Source organism: Drosophila miranda, assembly GCF_003369915.1.
Source record: "Drosophila miranda strain MSH22 chromosome Y unlocalized genomic scaffold, D.miranda_PacBio2.1 Contig_Y1_pilon, whole genome shotgun sequence".
In the NCBI taxonomy this organism is placed as follows: Eukaryota; Metazoa; Arthropoda; class Insecta; order Diptera; family Drosophilidae; genus Drosophila; species Drosophila miranda.
In genome coordinates, this window is record NW_022881603.1 from 11,700,487 (window position 1) to 11,722,772 (window position 22,286).

At 52.7% G+C, this 22,286-nt stretch overlaps 1 protein-coding gene across 5 annotated transcripts in view; it reads right to left on the bottom strand.

The window, feature by feature from the left end:
• LOC117189983 (F-actin-uncapping protein LRRC16A-like) overlaps window positions 1-22,286 on the bottom strand; it is a 225,784-nt gene that overhangs the window by 30,303 nt on the left and 173,195 nt on the right. For all 5 annotated transcript variants that reach the window (XM_033395069.1, XM_033395065.1, XM_033395068.1 and 2 more), the window contains one exon: window positions 1,312-1,409. In XM_033395069.1, coding sequence (XP_033250960.1) covers window positions 1,312-1,409 — 98 coding nt within the window. The remainder of the gene's footprint in view (window positions 1-1,311; window positions 1,410-22,286) is intronic.

The following is a 22,286-nucleotide window of genomic DNA, read 5'->3' on the forward strand; positions in this document are numbered from 1 at the left end:
CTCCAAACTACTTCTAGACACGCACTTAGTGTGCGTTTTCTCGGACAGCCAAGCAGCTATTAAAGCTCTAGGCTCAATATCGTCGAACTCAGCGACTGTAAATGACTGCCGCAGGTCTCTGCACGAGATCGCAGATCAGTTAGACCTTTTCCTTATATGGGTCCCTGGCCACAGGGACATCGAGGGAAACGACGCCGCCGACGAGCTAGCAAGGCAGGGTACTACAATTCCTCTCCTTATGAAGAGGGAGCAGGTAGCGATGCCTCTGGCTACGTGCAGGCTCCTCACGCACGAATTGTTCGAGCAAAATGCCAATAGGAGATGGCAGCAAACCGTTTCCTGTAAAATCTCAAGATTGATATGGCCATATCGATCGAAGAAGCGCTCAGCCGAGCTGTATAGGCTCAGCAGAGCACAGTGCTCTGCAGTTACTCGAGCCATTACGGGACACTGGCAGATTGGCACTCATGCCTCTAGACTGTCAATCCCTCATAACGACTTCTGCAGGAGTTGTCGCGACGAGGAAGAGGAGGAATCGGTCCCCCACTTCTTCTGCCACTGCCCGGCCCTTGGAAATCGTCGTCTTCGTATTCTCGGGGCCGCTTTCCTCACAGACATTTCGGACCTGTCCGAAATCAAACCGGGGACCTTGTCCAGATTCATCCAAGCCTCCGGATGGGACTGCCCTTAATTTGCAACAGCCTGTTTCTCCACGGTTTTTAGGCACTGGGAAGGGGCACACGCCCATGCGGCACCACAACGGACCTTCTACAGGTCCAAGTGAGCTTGGGAGGGTTTCATCACTCCCCCAGGCTACCGCCTGAAACCTAACCTAACCTAACCTCGTCCCTCATTTTTCTGTCTCCTTGTTCAATTTGTGGGGCTTTGCGCCATGTGTCCCCATTTCGACACCTGCCTCAATTCAATTACTGAACATTTTTTACATTCTGTGATTAAGTTTTCATTATTCCCAGACTTCCTGGAATATTTCAACATTTTCTGTTTTTTTAAGGAGAATTTTCGTAAAATGTTTTGGGCATTTAAAACTGAGTCTGGGATAAAGTTTTCTCCTTTGCTCCTTCAATTACTTCAGGCCATGCCTGGGCCCTAAGTGTACTTGACAATTCATTCATTTGCTGGCAATTTGGCTGCAGTATGCAATTTCCATGCACAAATTGGACCAGTGACTGCCCGAAGGGAGGCAAACATTTGAATTTGTGCCGCTGACAGGCAGCAGCATCAGCGGCACCTGCAGCTTGTTGTAAGTCCAGCCACTGGGGGAAGGTGGATGTGGGCTGGGACTCCACTTACCAAAACACGATTCTCCGTCTTATCGCCTTTCGTTTCCAATTTGACCATATACTTGACGAGTATCTTTGTGTGGCGCCCCAGAATCGATTTGACACTTTCTGCAAAGAGAGAGAGAGAGAGAGAGAGAGATGAAACGGTATTAATATCATCTTGGAGGCAAGCGGAAATGCAATTAAGTGACATCCGAGGTCCGCTGTGCAACTGCATCGCACAATAAAAACTTGAAATATTATTACGGTATCAGTGCACATACAGTGTATATGTATATGAATGCACCTATCGTTATACATATGTGTGTGTGTATCCCGCTTTGTGGCGTTGTGGCAATGCCGTGCTTATGCCGCCAGCTACTTAGCATACTCTCACACGTACTCTCTTTCACTCCAGCCGAACACACACACACACACACACACGCCCGATGACGAGGAAGTGCAGCATGCTCAAGTGCAAGGGGGAGGAGGGCCTACATATTATGTCATGCGACAGGCATGCCTCTGGCTCTTTTTTTTTCTCTGGGGCCTGGAGTCGAGAGTTATGACTCCTTGTCTGGCTATGCCGCACGCAAAGGAGGAGGAATGGAATTGAAATGTCAAAAATTCTGACTGCCGGCATAGCAGAGGTGCCGCTCCCTCTACAAAGAAACGAAGGGAGATATTTGCCCCTCTTCCAGCTCTCTTCCCGATAATCACTCTCTCCCTCTTTTAGAGTGGTGCCAGTGGAAAGTGAAAAGATACGGATACGGGCATTGGGGTAACGCTTGGCAATGGATTTGCATGATGACGCCCCCCTTCCCACCCGGCCATAAAAAGGGCTGCGGCCGGCCAATTTCCGAGCCTGACCACAATTACTAGGCCCGGCCACAAAGTGGTGGGCAAAATAAATATTAAGGCATTTTGTCTTTATGGCCCACGGCCCATGCCCATGGGAGGACGGCGTGTCTACGATAATGAGTGCCAATTGTGCGTTATGGCCAAAATAGATTGTTAAGACATTTCGACACGCACACACCACACCACAACACACCCCACTGGAAGACCCGGGCCTGTCGCGTGAAGAAGCCTTGATAATCATCATCGAGCGAGTGAGATGGCAACAACAGTGAACCACAGTTGACTGATTCTCTCTTAATTACAGGCGGAGCGCTTCGAAATGTGAATGAACTTGGGCACTCTCTCCGGCTCCGGCTCCCGCTCCCGCTACCACTCCACTCCCTTTCTTAACTCTCAAACAGAGGAACGTATTGGGCGTCACTATGTCAATAACGTGTACGAAAGAGAGATGTAATTCAGAGCAGAAGCAGCGGAACTACTTGTACAACAAATAAATGATAGAGAACGGAAATTACCGAAGTTTCTATACACTTTGAAAACTTTCCACTACTTTGCTGCAAGTTCTCCTCCCTACCCAGTCATAGGAGCGCCAGTTCCCCAGTTCCCAGAAGTCACTGATTTGTCACGCATAAACATTGTGTAACGAACCTTAGGAAGGTTCGTCACAGCGCGCTACATCGCGGGATCGTCACCGCCTCATTTTTCCCCTTTTTATGTAGGAAACGAAGGAAAGAGAGAGACACGAAGCGGTCGTGTTTTCGTCGTGTCGTCGGGATAGACCAGTAATCGGCTCTGAGAGAGCCGATAGCAAGAGAGAGAGTCAGTCAGTTGTCAGTTCAGCCACGCATCAGACGTACACGCATATAATTAGTCACAAACATACTTGTAAAACTTGGAGCTGTTATAATTTTAAGTCCAACATACTTATCAAATAAATGTTACTCGTTGCCATCAAGCAACTTAAACTACTGCAAATTGGGGGCTCGTCCGAAAATAAGCCCAAGACAACAACATTTGCAAGTGAGATTTGTGCGTGTATTTGGAAATTTTGGCGAACACGAGACTGGTGACACAAGAGATCGGTCGCGGTGCGAAATTGAATTGCAGTCTGGCCTATAAGTGCGAGAGAGACACTTGTCGAAGAAGGCGCATTAGTGTGAGCAGACATTCAAGAGGCTAGAGCTACAAGGAGACAAGCGGCACAGAGACGACAATCTGAGCGCGTTCGTTCCAAAGAGAGCAGAAGCGACAAAACTACGGCAGACGGCAGCAAACACAGCAAGAATCAAAACCTTCGTTGTTGTTGTTGTGCATTGCGTCTGAGAGGCTAGAGCTACAAGGAGACAAGCGGCACAGAGACGACAATCTGAGTGCGTTCGTTCCAAAGGAAGCAGAAGCGACAAAACGACGGCAGCAAACAGCAAGAATCAAAGAACATTGATTGTTGTTGTGTTTCACTGCGTCGGACGGAGACTACAACTACAAGAAGAGACAAGCAGCAAGGAGACGACCATTTTGTAACAGCATAAGCAGCGACGATTCGGGAAGCGACAACGAGTTAACGGCGAACAGCGAGACAAGGCAAGGCAACAAAGAGAGGACGGCAACAGCGACATCGACAGGCAAGCGAGATCTGGATGTGGTGGTGTGTGTGCGTCAAATTTGGAGTCTGGAAAGTTCTGCGCAGAAGCGAGAGCTAACAAGGGTAAACCCATAGTAAGGTGAGCGTTAACAGAGAAGCGATCGTTAACAGTGACGACTTTAAAGGCGTTTTCGGAGTCGATGTTAACTGGAAAATTGTTAACAGGCCAGCAGTAATAAGGTTGTTTAAGTTGATTTAATTACATTTTCTTAGATATAAGCTAATATCAATTATTTTGTATTTAAATCGTCACGATGCAAGTTGAAGAGATAAGTCGCAGTTGAGTCGCAGATTTGCGAGAGAAGTTAAGAGAGCTTGCGTTGCAGACGACGGGACGAAAGCGCGATTTGCAAGATAGACTATTAATACATCACGGCTTTCCAGTTGAGAATGAAGAAGAGTCAGAGGATGAGACCGTAGTAACAGCAGTTGATGATACCGTAGCAGTTCAACCAGGTACGCGACAGGCAGAGTATAAATCTTGGTTTACGCTAAAAGACGTGGAAGGTAGTGTGTCACAATTTTCTGGTTCTAATGGTGGTGCCTATGTTGTCAGGGTAATTCCGGTAGTTGGTATAAGCATCTAGGAAAAGTACAGCAAATGATCACCAGTGTTGAGCCGCGAAGTATCAAGGTAACACCTTTCAAGATATTGACTGGGCTAGACATGCGTATAGGAATGGATCCAAAAATAAAAGAAATATTGGAAGAATCACTTATCGAAGAGTTCAACAAGGACCACGAAAAAATTAGAAAGGAAGTAGTTGAAAACATTGCACGGTTACAGCAGGAAAACAAGAAGAGTTTTGACTTAAAAAAGAAACTAGATAGACAGTATGAGGTTAATGAGCTAGTAGCTATCAAGCGTACTCAGTATGGTACTGGATTAAAGCTAAAAGGAAAGTATCTAGGGCCGTATAAGGTGGTTAGGGTAAAGAATCATGGAAGGTACGAAGTCGAGAAGATTGGGGATACTGAGGGTCCCTATAAGACCTCTACAGTTTCAGAATATATGAAACCTTGGCTAGACCCATCCGAGGCGAATGGTCCGTCAGGACAGCCGAATGTAGGAAACGAAGGAAAGAGAGAGACACGAAGCGGTCGTGTTTTCATCGTGTCGTCGGGATAGACCAGTAATCGGCTCTGAGAGAGCCGATAGCAAGAGAGAGAGTCAGTCAGTTGTCAGTTCAGCCACGCATCAGACGTACACGCATATAATTAGTCACAAACAAACTTGTAAAACTTGGAGCTGTTATAATTTTAAGTCCAACATACTTATCAAATAAATGTTACTCGTTGCCATCAAGCAACTTAAACTACTACATTTATATCTCCAGTTTCCCTTAAATATATCGTTACTTAGCCTTAAGAACAGAGAATGCATACAATAAATGTACCACCAATAAAGAAACTCATTCCCCATATCGTTTCGCCTACCGTTTCACGACAGCCAATCCCACATTCTCGTACCAACACATTACCCCCACCTCTAACGAAAAGCTCCCGAAGCACTGACAATTAGCCGGTAAGAACGCCCCCCACACCAACACATTACCCCGCGTTTAGCCATAAGCTCCCGAGACACGAACCGTTAGCCGGTGACAACTCCCCACCGGGCCAACACATTACCCCCACCTCTAAACTTAAGCTCCCGAAGCACAGACTAGCCGATAAGAACCCCCACCCCTTCCCTTCGCGACTTCGGGACGCTCCGCGAAGCGGCAGCCAATCCGAAGCCGACGAAGACGAAGACACGTAGATACTGATAAGTTAGAGATCGGCGGCAGCGAAGTTTTCCCGAGCGCGCAAGCGCCGAGCAGACTTCACTTACGCGAAAACCCGGGCCGAGTATAGACGTTGTCCCGCGTGACAACTAGGATACAAGTTAAGAATCCTTCCGGGAAAAAAAATATTCAATGTAACAAATTACCTGTGTAACTAGGACCTTAACGGTGAGGATCGCGAACGAGTCTACGTACGTGTACTAAGTGACAGTGAAAAGAAAAGGGAACACAGTACCTCAAGATCCCGGACGCTCAACCAGTCCGTAGGAACAGCGACGCAACGACCAAGAGAAGCATGGAGCCCTATACGGGGGAACAATCAGGTGAATACGACGGGGACGAATTGACCGTTAATCCGGGGGACAGCACCGTCTGGATCCACAAACGCCGCCGGGAAGAACTGGAAGCCTTCGCGGAAGAATTCGGGTTCGACCGCGAAGGGACAGTTGAGGACCTACGGAAAAGGTTCGCCACGCTGGTCGAAGGACCCCCCGAACAAGAGGCCTGGATTCGACTGGCGGAACTCGAACGGCAATACGCCAAACCACCGGGACGCGCAAAGTCACCGCAACCCTCTACTTCCGGACAGGCGGAGAGACGGAAGGCAGACCCCAAAAGCGGTCTGCAGATCCCTGGGCCCCCGAAGGCAGACCAACCGGCCCGCCCATCGTGGTGACCGCAGCCGCCCCCCCAAGACCCCCGTCCACAGAGGTCCGCCCCTCTCCCATGAGGAGGCTCCTCCCTGAAAGCGATAGACCCCGGGGAGGTAACGACGCGTTGAAAGCCCATCGATACAGTCAAGCTGCCCAGATGGCGGAACGGATTAGGAGGTGGGGGATCCAATTCGACGGACAGGATGATCCGTTGTCTTTCATCGAGCTGTTGGAAGAGCGCGCGCTTTCGTACGGGATAGACACCAACCACTTGCCTCGAGCTATGGCGGAAATCCTTATCGACCGAGCCAACCGCTGGTTCCGCACCAGCAGGCTGCAAGGCGCCTCGTGGGCCAACTTCCGGCAAGAATTTTTGGCCTTTTTCCTCCCGCCGCGGTATTTCGAACAGTTAGAGGATCAGATCCGAGCCCGCAAGCAAGCGACGGGCGAGTCATTCAAGGACTTCATAATCGAGCTCAGGTTGCTCATGCACCACGCCGGGTACGATGATGCCCAAGAGCTCAACAGGATTTATGATAATACTCTGCCGGCATATCAACTGTACGTGCGAAGACACGAACTGCGAAGTTTGGCCCAACTAACGATGTTGGCTACGGAGTTCGAATCCATCCAAGAGCGGAATAACCCCACTGCTCCCACTGCCCCTCGGCCCGGCCCAAGATACACTAGACCGACGACGCACCAGACGCAAAACGAGGTCGAAGCAAACCGGACCTCCTTTCGGAAGCCCCAATGGGACACGGCAGGACCGGCAAGGAGACCATCGTCAAACCGACCCGACACTCCAGCGCCGGAAGTCGCTCACCGCATGGTCACCACCCCCATCGCCAACCCACGGATGGCCTGTCGCCGCTGCGGCGGAGCCGGCCATGCCTCCCACAATTGCACCAACCCCTCCATCCTGTTCTGTTGGGAATGCGGTAAGCGAGGCGTAAGGACCATCGACCACCCTCCTCCAACTCCGCGACAGTCGCCTCGCGACGAATACACCGGTAGTTACCGCCAGCCAGGTGCACACCCCGGAACACGCGCCTAAGAAACCCAAGGCGACGAACGATACGCCACGCAAACAAGGAATCAAGAACACGAAGCCCAGGACCCCGACGGAACGCCCTGACCCCAGGTCATCCAACCAGGGCAAAATCTCGGGTGAGGCAACAAGGGACGCGAACAGACCCACCAGGACCCCCGGTCCAACGTCCTCGACGAGTGGTGGAGAGCCCGGAGCAACGATCGAACCCCCACGGCGGCGACGATCGTCCAGCGGCCCAGCGCCGAATACAACGACCACGTTAGCCGCCCCGGCGAGCGAGCGCAGTAACGCAGCCCTTTCGATAACGGAAACTCCCACATCCGATATCGTCCTTACTGCCCGAAGTTTTCCCAGCCGAGAACCGGGAATAGGAGCAACGGCCACTCGAGACAACTCATCAGCACCAACGCCACGAGGCGCTGCCGGAGCCACCCTTCCCGCGTCGCCGAAGGTTTCACAATAGCAGGCACCAGAGCGGAAATCTGCGTCACCCGAGCGAGCCACTGGTCTAGTACTAGCGGCATCATCGAGACCCGCATGTTCGTGCATCACGCCGAATACGACACGACCCATGCATTCAGCCGGAGTCCCGAAAATGCCCTGCCTACACCCGAAACTACCTCGGTGGTCGCTAATATGAGGGAGTACCCTCGTGGGATCGAACCGCCAAGCGCGTTCGACATGACCATACTCCCCGAGGGCCGAGACCAGACCCCCGCTCCCGGAACCAGCCGGCTAAGCGAAGAGGAGCCAGAAAGAGTCCCCGACCCCTGGCCTCCCGACGTGGCGCCGCAAATCCAGGAATTCCTGGACGAAGAGCTGCCGAAGCTCGCAGGCCTTCGAGGGACCACGGACCTCACGGAGCACACGATAGTTATAAGGGACCAGCGTCCCATAAAGCAACGGTACTACCCAAAGAACCCGGCTATGCGTCGGATCATCGACGAGCAGGTCGACCAGCTGATAGCGGAAGGCCTGATCGAGCCCTCGCGAAGTCCCCACAGCGCCCCCATTGTCCTCGTCCGCAAAAAGGACGGGAGGTGGCGCATGTGTGTGGACTATCGACAACTAAACGAACATTCGATCCCGGACGCATACCCGTTGCCGAGGATCAACTATATACTGGAAAGACTCCGAAACGCGCGGTTCATCACCACGCTGGATCTGAAGAATGGATACTGGCAGATACCGATGGCCCATGACAGTAAGGGGGCCACGGCGTTCACGGTGCCCGGAAGAGGCCTCTATCAGTGGAAGGTAATGCCTTTCGGGTTACATTCCGCGGGAGCCACGTTCCAGCGTACCCTCGACACGGTCATCGGCGCAGACATGGAACCCTTCGCTTTCGCGTATCTGGACGACATCGTCATCGTCGGCAAGGATTTCGCGGAACATTTGCGCAACGTCAAGAGAGTCTTCTCGCGACTGCGCCGGGCCAATCTGCGGATCAACGCAGACAAATGCGTATTTTTCCAGCGCCGCATAAAATACCTGGGTCACATGGTCAGCGAGGAAGGCATTCATACCGACCCTGACAAGATAGCGGCCGTCAAAGACCAGAGACCGCCCACTAACCTGAAGGAATTGCGGCAATGCATAGGCATGGCGGGCTGGTATCGTCGATTCGTCCCCAATTTCGCCACCATAGTGCAACCGATGTCATTGCTACTAAAGAAGGGGAGAGCATGGGCATGGGGACAGGAACAACAGGACTCCTTCGACGAACTCAAAGTGCGACTCACCACCTCCCCGGTGCTCGCCTGCCCGGACTTCAACGTCAAATTCTCCCTGCAGACCGACGCGAGCAACGTGGGTGTGGGCGCGGTCCTCACCCAAGAGATCGAAGGGAAGGAACGCGTCATCGCCTACGTCAGCCGGCGCCTTAACAAGGCAGAGGAGAATTATTCGGCCACCGACAAGGAATGCCTGGCCGTCATATGGGCAATCCGGAAATTGCGCTGTTACTTGGAAGGATACCGGTTCGACGTGGTGACCGACCATCTCGCGCTGAAATGGCTAAACACCCTTGAGAGCCCTTACGGGAGAGTGGCGAGATGGGCGCTGGAGCTGCAGCAGTACCAATACGACGTACATTATCGGGCCGGCAACCAGAACGTGGTCGCCGACGCGCTCTCCAGGCAACCTTTGGAATCCCTTTCACGCGTCGAAGAAGAGGGCACGACCTGCCCGTGGCTCAGAAGAAGGATCCAACAAGTTCACGACGAGCCCCAAAAATACCCGGACTACACGTACGAAAACGGGCAGCTTTACCGAAACCTGGGGCACGGAGCCGACGATGACGACCACGTGCCGTGGAAGCTCTGTGTGCCCAAGGACTGCCGAGCGAGAGTCCTCCGCGAGTGCCACGACCAACCGACGGCAGGCCACCTCGGCGTACGAAAAACTATCACGAGGATATCCCAGAGGTATTATTGGCCGGGATTTTATCGCGACGTGAGGCGATATATCCGCGGTTGCGTGAGCTGCCAGAAGTTCAAGGCTACCCTACGCAAGCCAGTGGGCAGGATGCTCACTCGCAAGGCCGAGGAACCCTTCGCCACCCTGTGCGCCGACTTCGTCGGACCGTTACCCCGATCCAAACGGGGGAACGCCATCCTGCTAGTTTTCTTTGACACCTTCTCCAAATGGGTCGAACTGGTGCCCCTTAAGAAGGCAACGACGGCTAGCCGCGAACGAGCTTTCAGGGAACGCATACTGAGTAGCTTCGGTGTTCCGAAGCTGTTTGTCTGTGACAACGGCACCCAGTTCACCAGTCGGTCGTTCAAGACCTTCCTGCACACCGCCGGCGTGGAACTCCAACACACCGCGCCCTATTGTCCGCAAGAGAACCCGACGGAAAGGGCAAACCGGACCGTGAAGACGATGATCGCCCAATTCGTGGACGATCACCAAAACACGTGGGACGAACTCTTGCCAGAAATGACGCTGGCGATCAACTCGAGCGTCTCGGAGACTACCGGTTTCAGCCCGGCATTCCTCGTACACGGAAGAGAGCCCCGACTGCCCGGCGCCTTATACGACGAGGTCACGCCGGGGACGGGAACCGCCCAGGAAACTCCTATGGGTAAGGCCGCCAGGCTAAAAGAAGTGTTCCCCATCGTCAGAAACAACATTCAAAGGGCCAGCCAAGAACAAGGGAGGCACTACAACCTTCGCCGACGACAGTGGCGTCCCACGATCGGTTCGCTAGTACTTCTACGGCAGCATCACCTCTCAAACGCCGCCGAAGGCTTCGCGGCAAAACTGGCCCCTAAATTTGACGGCCCCTATCGCGTGAAGGGTTTCCCGTCGCCAAACATCGTTCAGCTGCAGCACCCGAGCAGCCGGAAACGGAAGGTCGCCAACATCAACGATCTGAGAGAATTCCACGACCGCGAACCCGACGAACGTGCCGGGGAGGCGGACGACCCAGGTACCGCCGAACAAGCGCCGGACCACGACAGGGGCACAGGTACCGGCTGAAACGAAAGGAAAAGGGGGGGAAGGGGCGCCCGTGCCGGGGAAAAACCCGAGCGAGGCAAGCGACGACTGCCCGGATCCCGAAAAGTACCGACACTAGGTCGACCGACGGCGTAGCCCGCGACAAGCGTCTCCGGCAGTCCGAGACCCCACCATCACCGATCAGTGCCATTCCGCCACCACAGCCGAACGGTCGAATCGATCCCAACCCTAACGCATCCGAAGATAACGCAAAACCACACAACATGAAGGACCTACTGATTTTCCTCACTCTGCTAACCTCGACGCGCGCGCTGGTCAAGTTGAATGACTACACTAACGCGGACTATATCCCAATAGCGGACGGGGACGCCATCATTTGGGCCAACCACGGATACCTGCACCACACTACGAACGTGACTTCATACGAAGATTACGTCGCCGAAACGGAACAAGCCGCGGAGCTGTTTAGCCTAGACCGGATGGCGCAAGTGATAGCAGCCGACCTGGACCACATCAAGAAACTGGTGGCCACGCTAAGGGTCCACCATCGGGGAACAAGGAATATAAACCTGCTCGGAACAGCATTGAAGGTAGTGGCCGGAACGCCCGACTTCGACGACTGGGAGCAGGTCAAATTCCAACAAAAGCAGCTGGCGGAGTCCAGCCGTGGCCAAAACGAAATCAACTCCAGGATTCAAACCCGGATCAACGAGCTGATCCGCCTCGTGAACCACATCGCCAAGGAGGACAACGCCGACCGGGCCGAAGCCATAATAGCCCGGAACAGGATCATTATAACGGATCTGGAAGACCTCATCCTGGCCTTAACCCTTGCCAAGATCAACGTGATCAGCCCCGCCCTTCTGGACGGCGCTGACATTAAGGAATTGGGCGAGCAACACCTCGCTAACATCAGCCTAGTGGAGCTACTAGAAGTGTCAAACATTAGCGTCTTCCAGAGCGCAGACCTACTCCACTTTCTCATCAAGTTTCCCCAACCGAAGCTGGTCTGTAGGAAAATGCTTATTTTCACGGTCCAACATCAGAACAAGATACTGGATTTCAGCGAGGGAGACATCGTGGCAGAGTGCGGGCCCCAAACCCTCAGCATCGGGGATTGCGAAGCCACCATCGGCGCTACGTTTTGCAGAGAACGCGAGGGGATCACCTGCGCTCAGCAGATGGTGACCGGGTCCGTCGCGCACTGCGCGACTTCGCCCGGTCCCTTGATCCGATCGTCGTGGTGGACCACGGCACCATCATCGTCAACGACGCAAGGTTCACCGTTGTAGATGAGGCGGGGACCACCCAAGCAATCTCGGGATCGTACCTAGTTACGTATTCCCACTGGGTCTCGTTTAACGGGACCTGGTACGTGAATCACCTCGGCGACTCCAAAAGAAAGGCGGTGGTACCGGCGATGACTCGAATAAACGTAACGGCACACAAGGAAAAGCTAAGCTTGCCGTTCCTACGGGAGTTAAGCCTACAAAATTCAAACTACATCGACGACCTGAACGAGACGGTGACGATAAGGAGCGCCGCCTCCTATTTGTTCACCCTCGTCGTCGCCATCCCTCTCTGCGCCATCATCTGGGTGCTATACCGCCGCCTCAAATCCCAAGGCCTTCGGAACGAGCATACAGCACGAGACGTGGAGGCCGCCCCCCGTTACCCCCCGGCCAATGACGAACCGGCCAGAACAACAGAGACGGCGCACGGTACTGTCGCCCCCGGCAGAGCCTTCCCGCGGCGATACATGCCCAGAGGCCGGCCGAGCCCAGCGATAAGAGCTGGCCCTAAACCGGGGCCATCGGCGCCCGAAATCCGATCGGAGCCCGCGTGCGACGCATAGCTGCGCTGCCCGTAAAACGAAAGTTACGAAGGGAAAAGACGACGAAAATGAAATATCAAAAAAAAAAAAAAATAAATAAAAATAAAATAAAGAAAGAACGAAAAAATATATAAATGTCAATTCGGCAGATTCATGCATTACACTCATTACACACATTCATAAACCCATGCCCCAAACGTCCATAATCGTCCCACGGATCCATTTACCCTAGCTTAGATTACAGAATTGCAAGCCCGCTGACGCCGGCTCCCGTGAGTCGCGCTGTCAGCGGAGGGAAATGCATGACGTTAGAAATACAAGAAATAAGTCAGATTCCGATTTTGATAAAACCCTACTATACCAGAACCAAAACAATGTAAGTTTTCGTCACGCCCCCTGGGAGGCCCTAGAATTAAGAAGATTAAAGTAGATTAAATAGAAAATAGACACTCTCCCCCTCCCCGAACTCTACGCACCGAAGAACCAGCCGCGAACGCCACCGAGAACACCCCAGCTAAGGCGCACCAGAGAGCCGCTGCATCAGCAGAGTCACCCGAAGTCGTAGACCTCACGGATTTCTCCGACGCCGAGGAACCGGAGTCCGCTACCAAGGCGGACGAGGAAGCCGCCCCGAAGCCAGGAGTAGCCGAAGAACCCCACACCTCCGATGGGGACATGTACGCAGATATGGAGCTAGACGTCGACGAGGCAGGGGCAGCCGACCACGAGGGTCCCCGAGACAGCCCCCGCTGTTCTCCCGCCGACCACCCGGGTTCCGTCGAGAGAACCTGTGGTCGCCGCCGCCGTATAAACGACGAGCCGCGCCCTGCTCCCCGGAGCCAGGGTCACCGTCATTCGAAGAGGAGTTCGAAGATGCCGGTTCTAGCCAGCACAGCTTCCCGGAACCAGAGACGCCATCATACGCGCCGATGTTCGAACAGGAGTTTGAAGATGCCGGTTATCACCAGCGCCGCGATCCCCGAACCGGCCGTGGCATTTACCGCCCGAGAGGGGGCTGGAGCGTTACATACCGAAACCATACAACGCGTACTACGACGACGGGGAGAGCGAAGAGGAGGAACCCTACGGTCGGCAATTCATAGCCGAAACAGAGACCTTTCCCCACACGGTCACGCCATGGGGGTTACGCGTCACGCGTAACCACCAGATGTCCGTAGACGTCTTTGTCCCTCCCGGCCGGAATGTCAACGCGTTCTTCAGGACATTCCGAGAAGCCGCGGAACCAATCGACTACCGCTCCGAACCGGCCGCCCCAGCCAGGGCAAGCCCCCCGCACGCCGAAGCGCGACCGCCAACGCCCGCATCGGATCCTCCCCGATGCCCCAATCCTCCAGAAGAGTCAGCGGCGACCACACCAACGCACGCCGAAGCGCCCCACGCGGAGGCAGCGCAAGGCCCTCCCACTGAATGGCCCACCGGGGCTACAGAAGAGGGAAACGCCGCTCCGGTTCGACAAGCGGAGCTGACCGAACCGGAGGAGCAGTGAGAAACGGGGCCGGACAGCGGGTACCCCACCATGACCCTACGGAGGGTAAAACAACCCGTTGCGGAGGAGACGGCGCCGACCCCCCAAACTGGGGAGTGGGAAGGACAAGACGAGTTGCTGGTGGACTGCGACTTGGATGAAACACTACGATTTCGTCAAGACGAATCTACGCGGGAGGGGCAAAGTCCAGCGGACTTCTCCCTGATCGAAGAGCTGAACCAGCCCACCCAGTGGGTAATCGCGCCGGCAGATTGGCATGTGAACGTCCCAGGCCGGGCCCTACCGGCGGGCCTCATCGAGGAGATACACCAGCGGCTGCTGGAAGCGGAGAGGCTCCGTTTCCGAAGCTGGTCCTGGGATCAGTGCTACCGGGTCCACAAGCGATCCCGGGCCGCGCCTGTCTGCGTCGACCTCCTCCCGGAAGAAAGGGGGGGGGGGGGGGGGGTGTAACGAACCTTAGGAAGGTTCGTCACAGCGCGCTACATCGCGGGATCGTCACCGCCTCATTTTTCCCCTTTTTATGTCTCCAGTTTCCCTTAAATATATCGTTACTTAGCCTTAAGAACAGAGAATGCATACAATAAATGTACCACCAATAAAGAAACTCATTCCCCATATCGTTTCGGCTACCGTTTCACGACAGCCAACACATTACCCCCACCTCTAACGAAGAGCTCCCGAAGCACTAACAATTAGCCGGTAAGAACGCCCCCCACACCAACACATTACCCCGCGTTTAGCCATAAGCTCCCGAGACACGAACCGTTAACCGGTGACAAATCCCCACCGGGCCAACACATTACCCCCACCTCTAAACTTAAGCTCCCGAAGCACAGACTAGCCGATAAGAACCCCCGCCCCTTCCCTTCACGACTTCGGGACGCTCCGCGAAGCGGCAGCCAATCCGAAGCCGACGAAGACGAAGACACGTAGATACTGATAAGTTAGAGATCGGCGGCAGCGAAGTTTTCCCGAGCGCGCAAGCGCCGAGCAGACTTCACTTACGCGGAGACCCGGGCCGAGTATAGACGTTGTCCCGCGTGACAACTAGGATACAAGTTAAGAATCCTTCCGGGAACGTGACGAAACAACAAAAAAAAATTCAATGTAACAAATTACCTGTGTAACTAGCAAGCAAATAAATCATTATTGTAACGAGAACCAACCCCGTGTAAGTCATTTTTGGGGATCCAAACCCCTCCCCGGTCAGCAACAACTACTCGCCAGCGAGCCACACTCACCTCCACTAACCCCCGATCAATCCTCGAAACCCCCCCCTCCCTCACGCAGGTGTGACACGCCCTGTGCCCCTCTCTCGACCCCCACATGTGTGACTCGCCCTGTGACCCCTCTTTCCCGACCCACGCAGGTGTGCCTCGCCCTGCGTCCGCCTCTCTCTCGACCCACGCGGGTGTGCCTCGCTCCGCGCCTTTCTTCTCGACCCTCACGTCCGCCCAGTAAGACGAGCCGACCCCCCTTTCGGAGTTCCTGCGAACTACAAATTTCTTGTAGGAAGACCCCTGGACAGGACTGAGCTTACCTCAGCCTGGAAGAGGAGACATTACAATTGCCACATGGTATATCCGAAATTCACTGGGATTTCGATATATATATTGAATGTCAAACCGAATGATGGTTATACGACAAACCAGAAGAGGAAAGGTTATTAAAGGTGGAGAGCGGTGAGACGACAGGAGCAAACATTGAACTTCTCTGAGGGCGGAGTTCCACAGATACAGATATATGTACACCTGAAACTCCACAGCCAGAAGCCAATTACATTGAACATGCAACATGATTACCTGTCTGGAGGACGGACACTCTCCGAGTTCTCGGCTGTCGCAGGTCCATTTCCGCTAAAAGGAAATGTGGCTTTAATTGATTTCTGCGGTTGTTTCGTTCGATTTACGGTTTGGGCCAGATAAATGGCTTTCCAATGGCCGTGTAATGTACCAACATCGGGTTCAAAGAACTGATACTCCCATAAAGTTTGTCCAAAAAGTTTCTGTCCAGTTTGGTTGCCTTTTTCGTAGCGGAATCTGCAGGCGGCATTGACAACCATCTAAGCTGGCTCAGACTCAGAACCCAACGAATGTGACCCAATTTTATCTGCTTTTTGCAGCTGCAAAGCTCGGCACAATGGCAGAGATTACACGAGTTCAAAATACTCATACACTCCCAACTACAAGTGTCTGCCCTCGCCATCGCCCTTTCCCCTCCCGCCTCTAGCTACCTATGTGCAGGGAGTGGGTGAACAATTGTGCTGCACTGTGCCGTGAGCGGGTGCATGGTGCATGGTGCATGGTGCATGGTGTATAGTGCATGTGTCACCCGTCAGTATCTCTTAGTCCAACACCCCGGTGTGTGTTTTTTTTTTCTTTTTTTTTTTATGGGGAAAACAATTTATATTTATAAAACGAGGGGGAACGTTGTGAGTTGCTGCGGACACCGAAACTCTACGGTTATACCCGATACTAAGTCAGTATGGCTCTCCTCCGGCAGACGCCGCTAATATTAAACGACACGACAAAGAGTGCGTGCGAGAGAGACAGAAAATCAGTCTGAGCGTGACGTCGGGCGCTGCGTAGCCACTGCAAATTGCTTTGTTCCTTTTGGGTATAAAAATGATCCGATCTGATCCAGATTCAGCAGTCTGATAGATATGGTCATTATCTATGATTCTGCGTTTTTAGTTTTCTCGAATGTGCAATATTGTGGATGCAAAAGAATTTCGTTCTTTGTGTGGGTGGAAGGGGGTGGGGCGAAATTTTGAGATACACGTTTTATAGTAAGATCTAACAGGAGTGCGGATACCAAATTTGGTTACTTTAGCCTTAATAGTCTCTGAGATTTGTGGATGCACCAGATTTTCGTCCTTTGCGGGGGCGGAAGGGGGTGTTGCGAAATTTGGACACGAAACGGTCAAGGTCCGATATCACAGGAGTGTGGATACCAAACTTGGTTGCTCTTGCTCTTATAGGTTCGGAGATCCTTGAACTCATATTTTGCAATTGGCAAAACCGACGATGAAACCTGTGTGTTAGAGAGAGACAGAGCGAGAAAGAATGAAATTGTTTTCTTGATTCTGGCTATAAAAATTATACGATCTGGTTGACATTTTACATTCTAGAACATATAGTCATCCTCTACGAGATTTGTCTAGCACCTGCGAAGGGTCAAACAAACGCTTAAGTGGTAACCGTACCAAATACTTGCCGTTTCGTTGACGGATGTGAGTTCGTTTAAAATGCTCCTCGCACCATCGCTCTTCTGGTGTGAGCTGTTTTGCAGAACCGAGATGCTCCATTTCGAAGAATTTCTGGACGAGATTCTCTAGCCTGTTGTGGTGACATCTAATGGTGACAGCGTGTGAGCGTGTGGAAGTGGCTAGACCAAAGACTATCCAGCCAAGCTGGGTGTGCTGTGCAATTGGTTGGTTCTCCTTTCCTCTGCGGATATCTGAAAGCAGGATCTGTGGGATTACGTCCGCTCCCAGCAGAAGATCAATCCGTTGTGATTTGTAGAACCTGGGATCGGCGAGTTCTATTCCGTTCAAATGAGGACATTGCTGCATTTTGATGGATTTTGAAGGTAATTGCGATGTAAGCGTTTTAAGTATAAACGCAGTATCAATGGTAGTACAAAACTGCGAAGTACAAGAACTTAATGACTATTCTGTAGTGTAGGTACACCTGTTCTTGGAGGTGGTCCCAACTCCAGCAATTTCTGCCGAAATTGGACGCCCCTTGAGGTTGAGAGCCTGCACTGTGTGCTCTGTAATGAGGGTTCCTTCCGAGCCTGAATCCACTAACGCACGTACCACAGCTGATTGGCCAGTGTGGGGGTTGTCGATTGTGACCAGGGCAGTGGCCAGAAGGACAGTGCTGGGTCCGTGATGCGTTGCCGTAGCGGAGACTAGTTGCGCAGAGTGTCTTCTCACAGACGAGTCGGTCGCTGCAGACTGTGGATGACCACCGGAACTAGTGTTGGGAACAACTGGGAGAGGCTGTGCAGTGCTCTGAGTAGGAAGTGGGGTCCTAGCGTAGAGTTGCGTAGGTGTAGCCCTGCCAGATGAGTCGCTCGTTGTATACTGCCAGGAGTTACCGGAACGAGCGCAGTTCCTTTTACTGGTACATTTTGAAAGTGCATGGGAACGGCTCAGACAGTTGAGGCATGCCTTTGCATGATCGACGATGGCTTTCCTTGCAAAGCAGTCCTTGGACAAAAGGTCCGGGCAATGCCGAAGATTGTGACTGTCGCTACAGTGAGGGCAGCGAGTGTGTTCTTCAACCGCAGTCTTGGCGTGGAAACTGTTGCCCTTGTATGTTACGTTGCCAACTGACTTCTTCGGGTGCCTTTGATTGACAGGCTGCGGCACAGGTGTCCGCGTCGTGGAGTGGCCTCGATTTTCGAACACATCGATGCTGACGAGACGGTCGTTGAGAAATGATTGTAGCTGAGAAAATGTGGCAAGTTCGGCAGAGCTACCGAGACCGAATTGCCAAGTTTGCAGTGTCGTGCTTGGCAGTCTGGAAGTGAGATGATGAGCCATCCAATGCTGAACATCTAGATTCTTGAAAGCATTGAGACAAACCGTCGCAACATTAAGCATATGTTTTATATCAGCAGACTGCTCCTTTGTCAACTGTGGCAAGTCATACAAACCGTTCATATGGTACATAAACTGCAGCCGTTTGTTGTCGTATCGCTTGAGGACGAGACTCCAAGCATAGTTATTTCCCGCAAGCGCCATCTGCTGAATATCCTCGTCGCGATCCGAGGGAAGAGCTTGCTTCAGGAAATGAAACCTTTGGACGTCGGACAGTTTCTGGTTGTTATGGATGAGTTGAACAAATGCATCGTGAAATGCCGGCCAATCCACAAACTTGCCTGTAAATGTCGGTACAGGTAGCTTGGCAATTGCACTGATGATACAGATGGATTTGCTGGCTCCGGATTCTGCTGTACCGGTGGTGCTCTTGGACATACATTTTCGTAGGCCTCTGATATGATGCTGAATGCCGTTGTATAGTCTTCATCAAAGCGAAAGGCCACTTCGCTGGACACATAACTATGCGTATTTGGACATCGAAGTATTAGTAAACGTTGATGATTTTGCTCAAATTCACCTAAGAACCGTTGCAAAGTTTGTAAGCGCGTTTGAAAATAAGCTTTTGTTTTCCGATCTGCGCCATCCTTTCTGAAATTACGCACCGTTTGATTAACCCTCGCAATGAGATTTGTCTGAATAACACTGAGATTGTCGATCTCCACCTGAGGATCGGCTTCGAGGTCGTGGGACTCGGCTGTTGACATGTTGCTGTTATATGTTTATGTACCTTTCTCACCCTTAGTTGCACTCTCTTTGACCTTGTACAAAATACCCACAACGAAACACTTACTCTGGTACTCGGGAGTGCTTCTCTTTGCTTAAAGCGTAGCTTAAGAGAACTTGCGAGTCGTTGTTGTTGGTGTTGTCCGAGCGGAGAGCAGAAACTGTGCTACTGTGAGCGTTGAGTTGAGGCCTTGTGTCTAGAGATGATGTGCAGCAACAGAACGCTCGTTGGTCTCTTGGTCTCTGCTTTGCACGAGAGAGAGGCTGCTGTCTAACCGTCGGCTTGTGTTGTTGTTGTGTGCTACTGTCCAGGCGCAGAGCTATCGTCTGGTCTTCTTTGTCCCTGCTTCGTGCGAGAGATAGCGGCTGTTGGATAAACCGTTGGTTTGCGTTGTGTTTGCCGTTTACAGTTGCAGCCGGTAAAATATGATTTTATTTGTACATTTAACTGAACGCGGAACGAGGTAGAATCATATGCGTATAGTACGAATTAAACGCGGTTCCCCTCATGGGCCACCAAAAATGTTGTGAAATCCTCGATACGAGATTTCAATGTTGAGCAGAAATGCTCTGGGGAATCTTTGCGTTTAATAATGTACTACACGATATAGACAATTCGAGATTTATTCATTTGGACTTCAATCAACTTAAACTTTAATCTTAATCGCGTATAGAGTACAATGTAATGGGTAATACGGGTTTAAGCGCGGCCGGCTGCAACTGCTAATTGTCGTTGTGATCGGAGACGAGGTTACGCCGCCCTAGCATGAAACGACGCCGTTCTCCGAGTGGGCAATCGCAGTTAGAGCGCTCTCACTCTCTTTGTAGTTTAACCCTTAGAAAACCGTCCACACAGATTTTCGTCCTTTGTGGGGGCGGAAGTGGGCTGGGCGAAGTTTTGAAATATTTTTGTAGCAGTGACATATCACAGAAGTCCGGATCCAAAACATCGTTGCTCTAGCTCTTATAGTCTTTGAGCACGGGGGGACGGACAGACGGACGGACGGACGGACGTACAGACGGACAGACAGACAAGACTCAATCGACTCGGCTATTGATGCTGATCAGGAATATATATACTTTATGGGGTCGGAAACGATTCCTTCTGGACGTTACACACATCCACTTTTACCACAAATCTAATATACCCCAATACTCAATACTCAATACCCCAATACCGCTCCCGCGGGACTGCCGCTAGGCATTACTTCGCGGTGCGGGCAGTGGGGTCATCTTTCTGGCTTAGTTTGTCCGGCTTCGCTCCAGCCTGCGCAGCTCCTTGATCACGCTTGCTGCCATGTCGGCGACCGCGTTCCATGATTGCTCATCGGCTAGCATCTGGTCGGTGAGGGTGTCCACATTCACTTCTGCAAACGTCTCCCCTAGCCTCGTTCGTTCTTGCGAGAAGCGGGGACATACAAAGAAGACGTGCTCTGCATCCTCGTCGACTCCAGACCCGCAGCAGCTGCAATACGGGTCGTCAGCATGCCTAAAGCGATACAGGTACTGCTTGAAGCAGCCATGCCCCGTCAGCAGTTGGCCCAAATAATGGTCCATTTGGCCGTGCCTTCTTCGCAGCCATGGGCTAAGCTGGGGAAGGAGCGCCGTTGCCACTGGGCTATGGTGCGCTCTCGCCGCTCGCTGGCTACCTCCAATCCGCTCTGCCGCTCAGCTGCCAGGAGATCCAGCGGGACCATGCCTGCCACAACAAGTGCGGCGTCTTCAGACACCATCCGGAAGCAGCATGTAACCCTCAGGGCACAGCGTCGGTATGCGCTTCTGCAGTCTCTGCTGTATGTGGAAACCATTATTGCTGGTGCCCACACTGCTGATCCATATAAGATTATAGAGGTGACCACCCCAGCGATGAGCTGCCTGCTGCGCTGCCGTGGTCCCCCTGTATTGGCCATCATCCTGCTTATGGCCGCCGTTGCTGCAGTCGCTTTTGCGCTGGCGTATTCCAGGTGGGCCTTGAACGTCAGCCTCTGATCCATCATTACCTCTAGATACTTTAGCGCAGGCTTGGTCCTGATGATCGTGCTACCGACTATCACGCATGCCTGTTCGACCTTTTTCCTGCTGCTCATTAGCACAGCCTCCGTCTTCTTCTCCGGCAATGCCAGCCCGTTGTCTGCGAGCCAGGCCACTATCATCCCGACTGCTACGTTGGTTTTCTCCTCTGCGTCTCTTACGTGTTTCGACACTGTCACCAGTGCTATGTCGTCGGCGAAGCCCACCAGGGTGCACCCTTCCGGTAATGTAAGCCGCAGGATGTCGTCATACATCACGTTCCACAGTATCGGCCCTAGGACCGAGCCCTGTGGGACGCCTCCGGTGATTTGGTGATGTTCTGCTCCTTCTTCCGTGTCGTAGATCAGGACGCGGTCCGTAGAATAGCTTCGCAGAGTCCGTGTGATTTGTTCGGATATACCCCTCCTGGTCAGGGCCTCTAGGATGCTCTTCCAGCTGGCAGAGTTGAAGGCGTTTCGTACGTCTAGTGTACATACTAGGCAGTACTTTTTGTCGCCTCCAGCCCATCGCGTTCCTGCCATGGCTTCCCTGGCAAGGTTTGTCACCATCTCGATGGCGTCGGTGCTGCTCCTCTGCTTGCGAAACCCGAACTGGAGATCGGAAAGTCCGCGACTCTCAGCCAGTTCCGCCTCCAGTCGGTTACATACCATCCTCTCGAAAATCTTTCCCATGGTATCCAGCATGCATAGCGGCCGGTATGACGATGGGTCGTTGAGCTCTTTGCCTGGCTTGGGTATCAGAACAAGCCTTTGCCGTTTTCATGCTCGTGGGACTGTCCGCTCAGCTAGGCACTGGGTGTACATTGTGGCGAATGCTTCCGGATGGGCTCTAATTATTACCCGT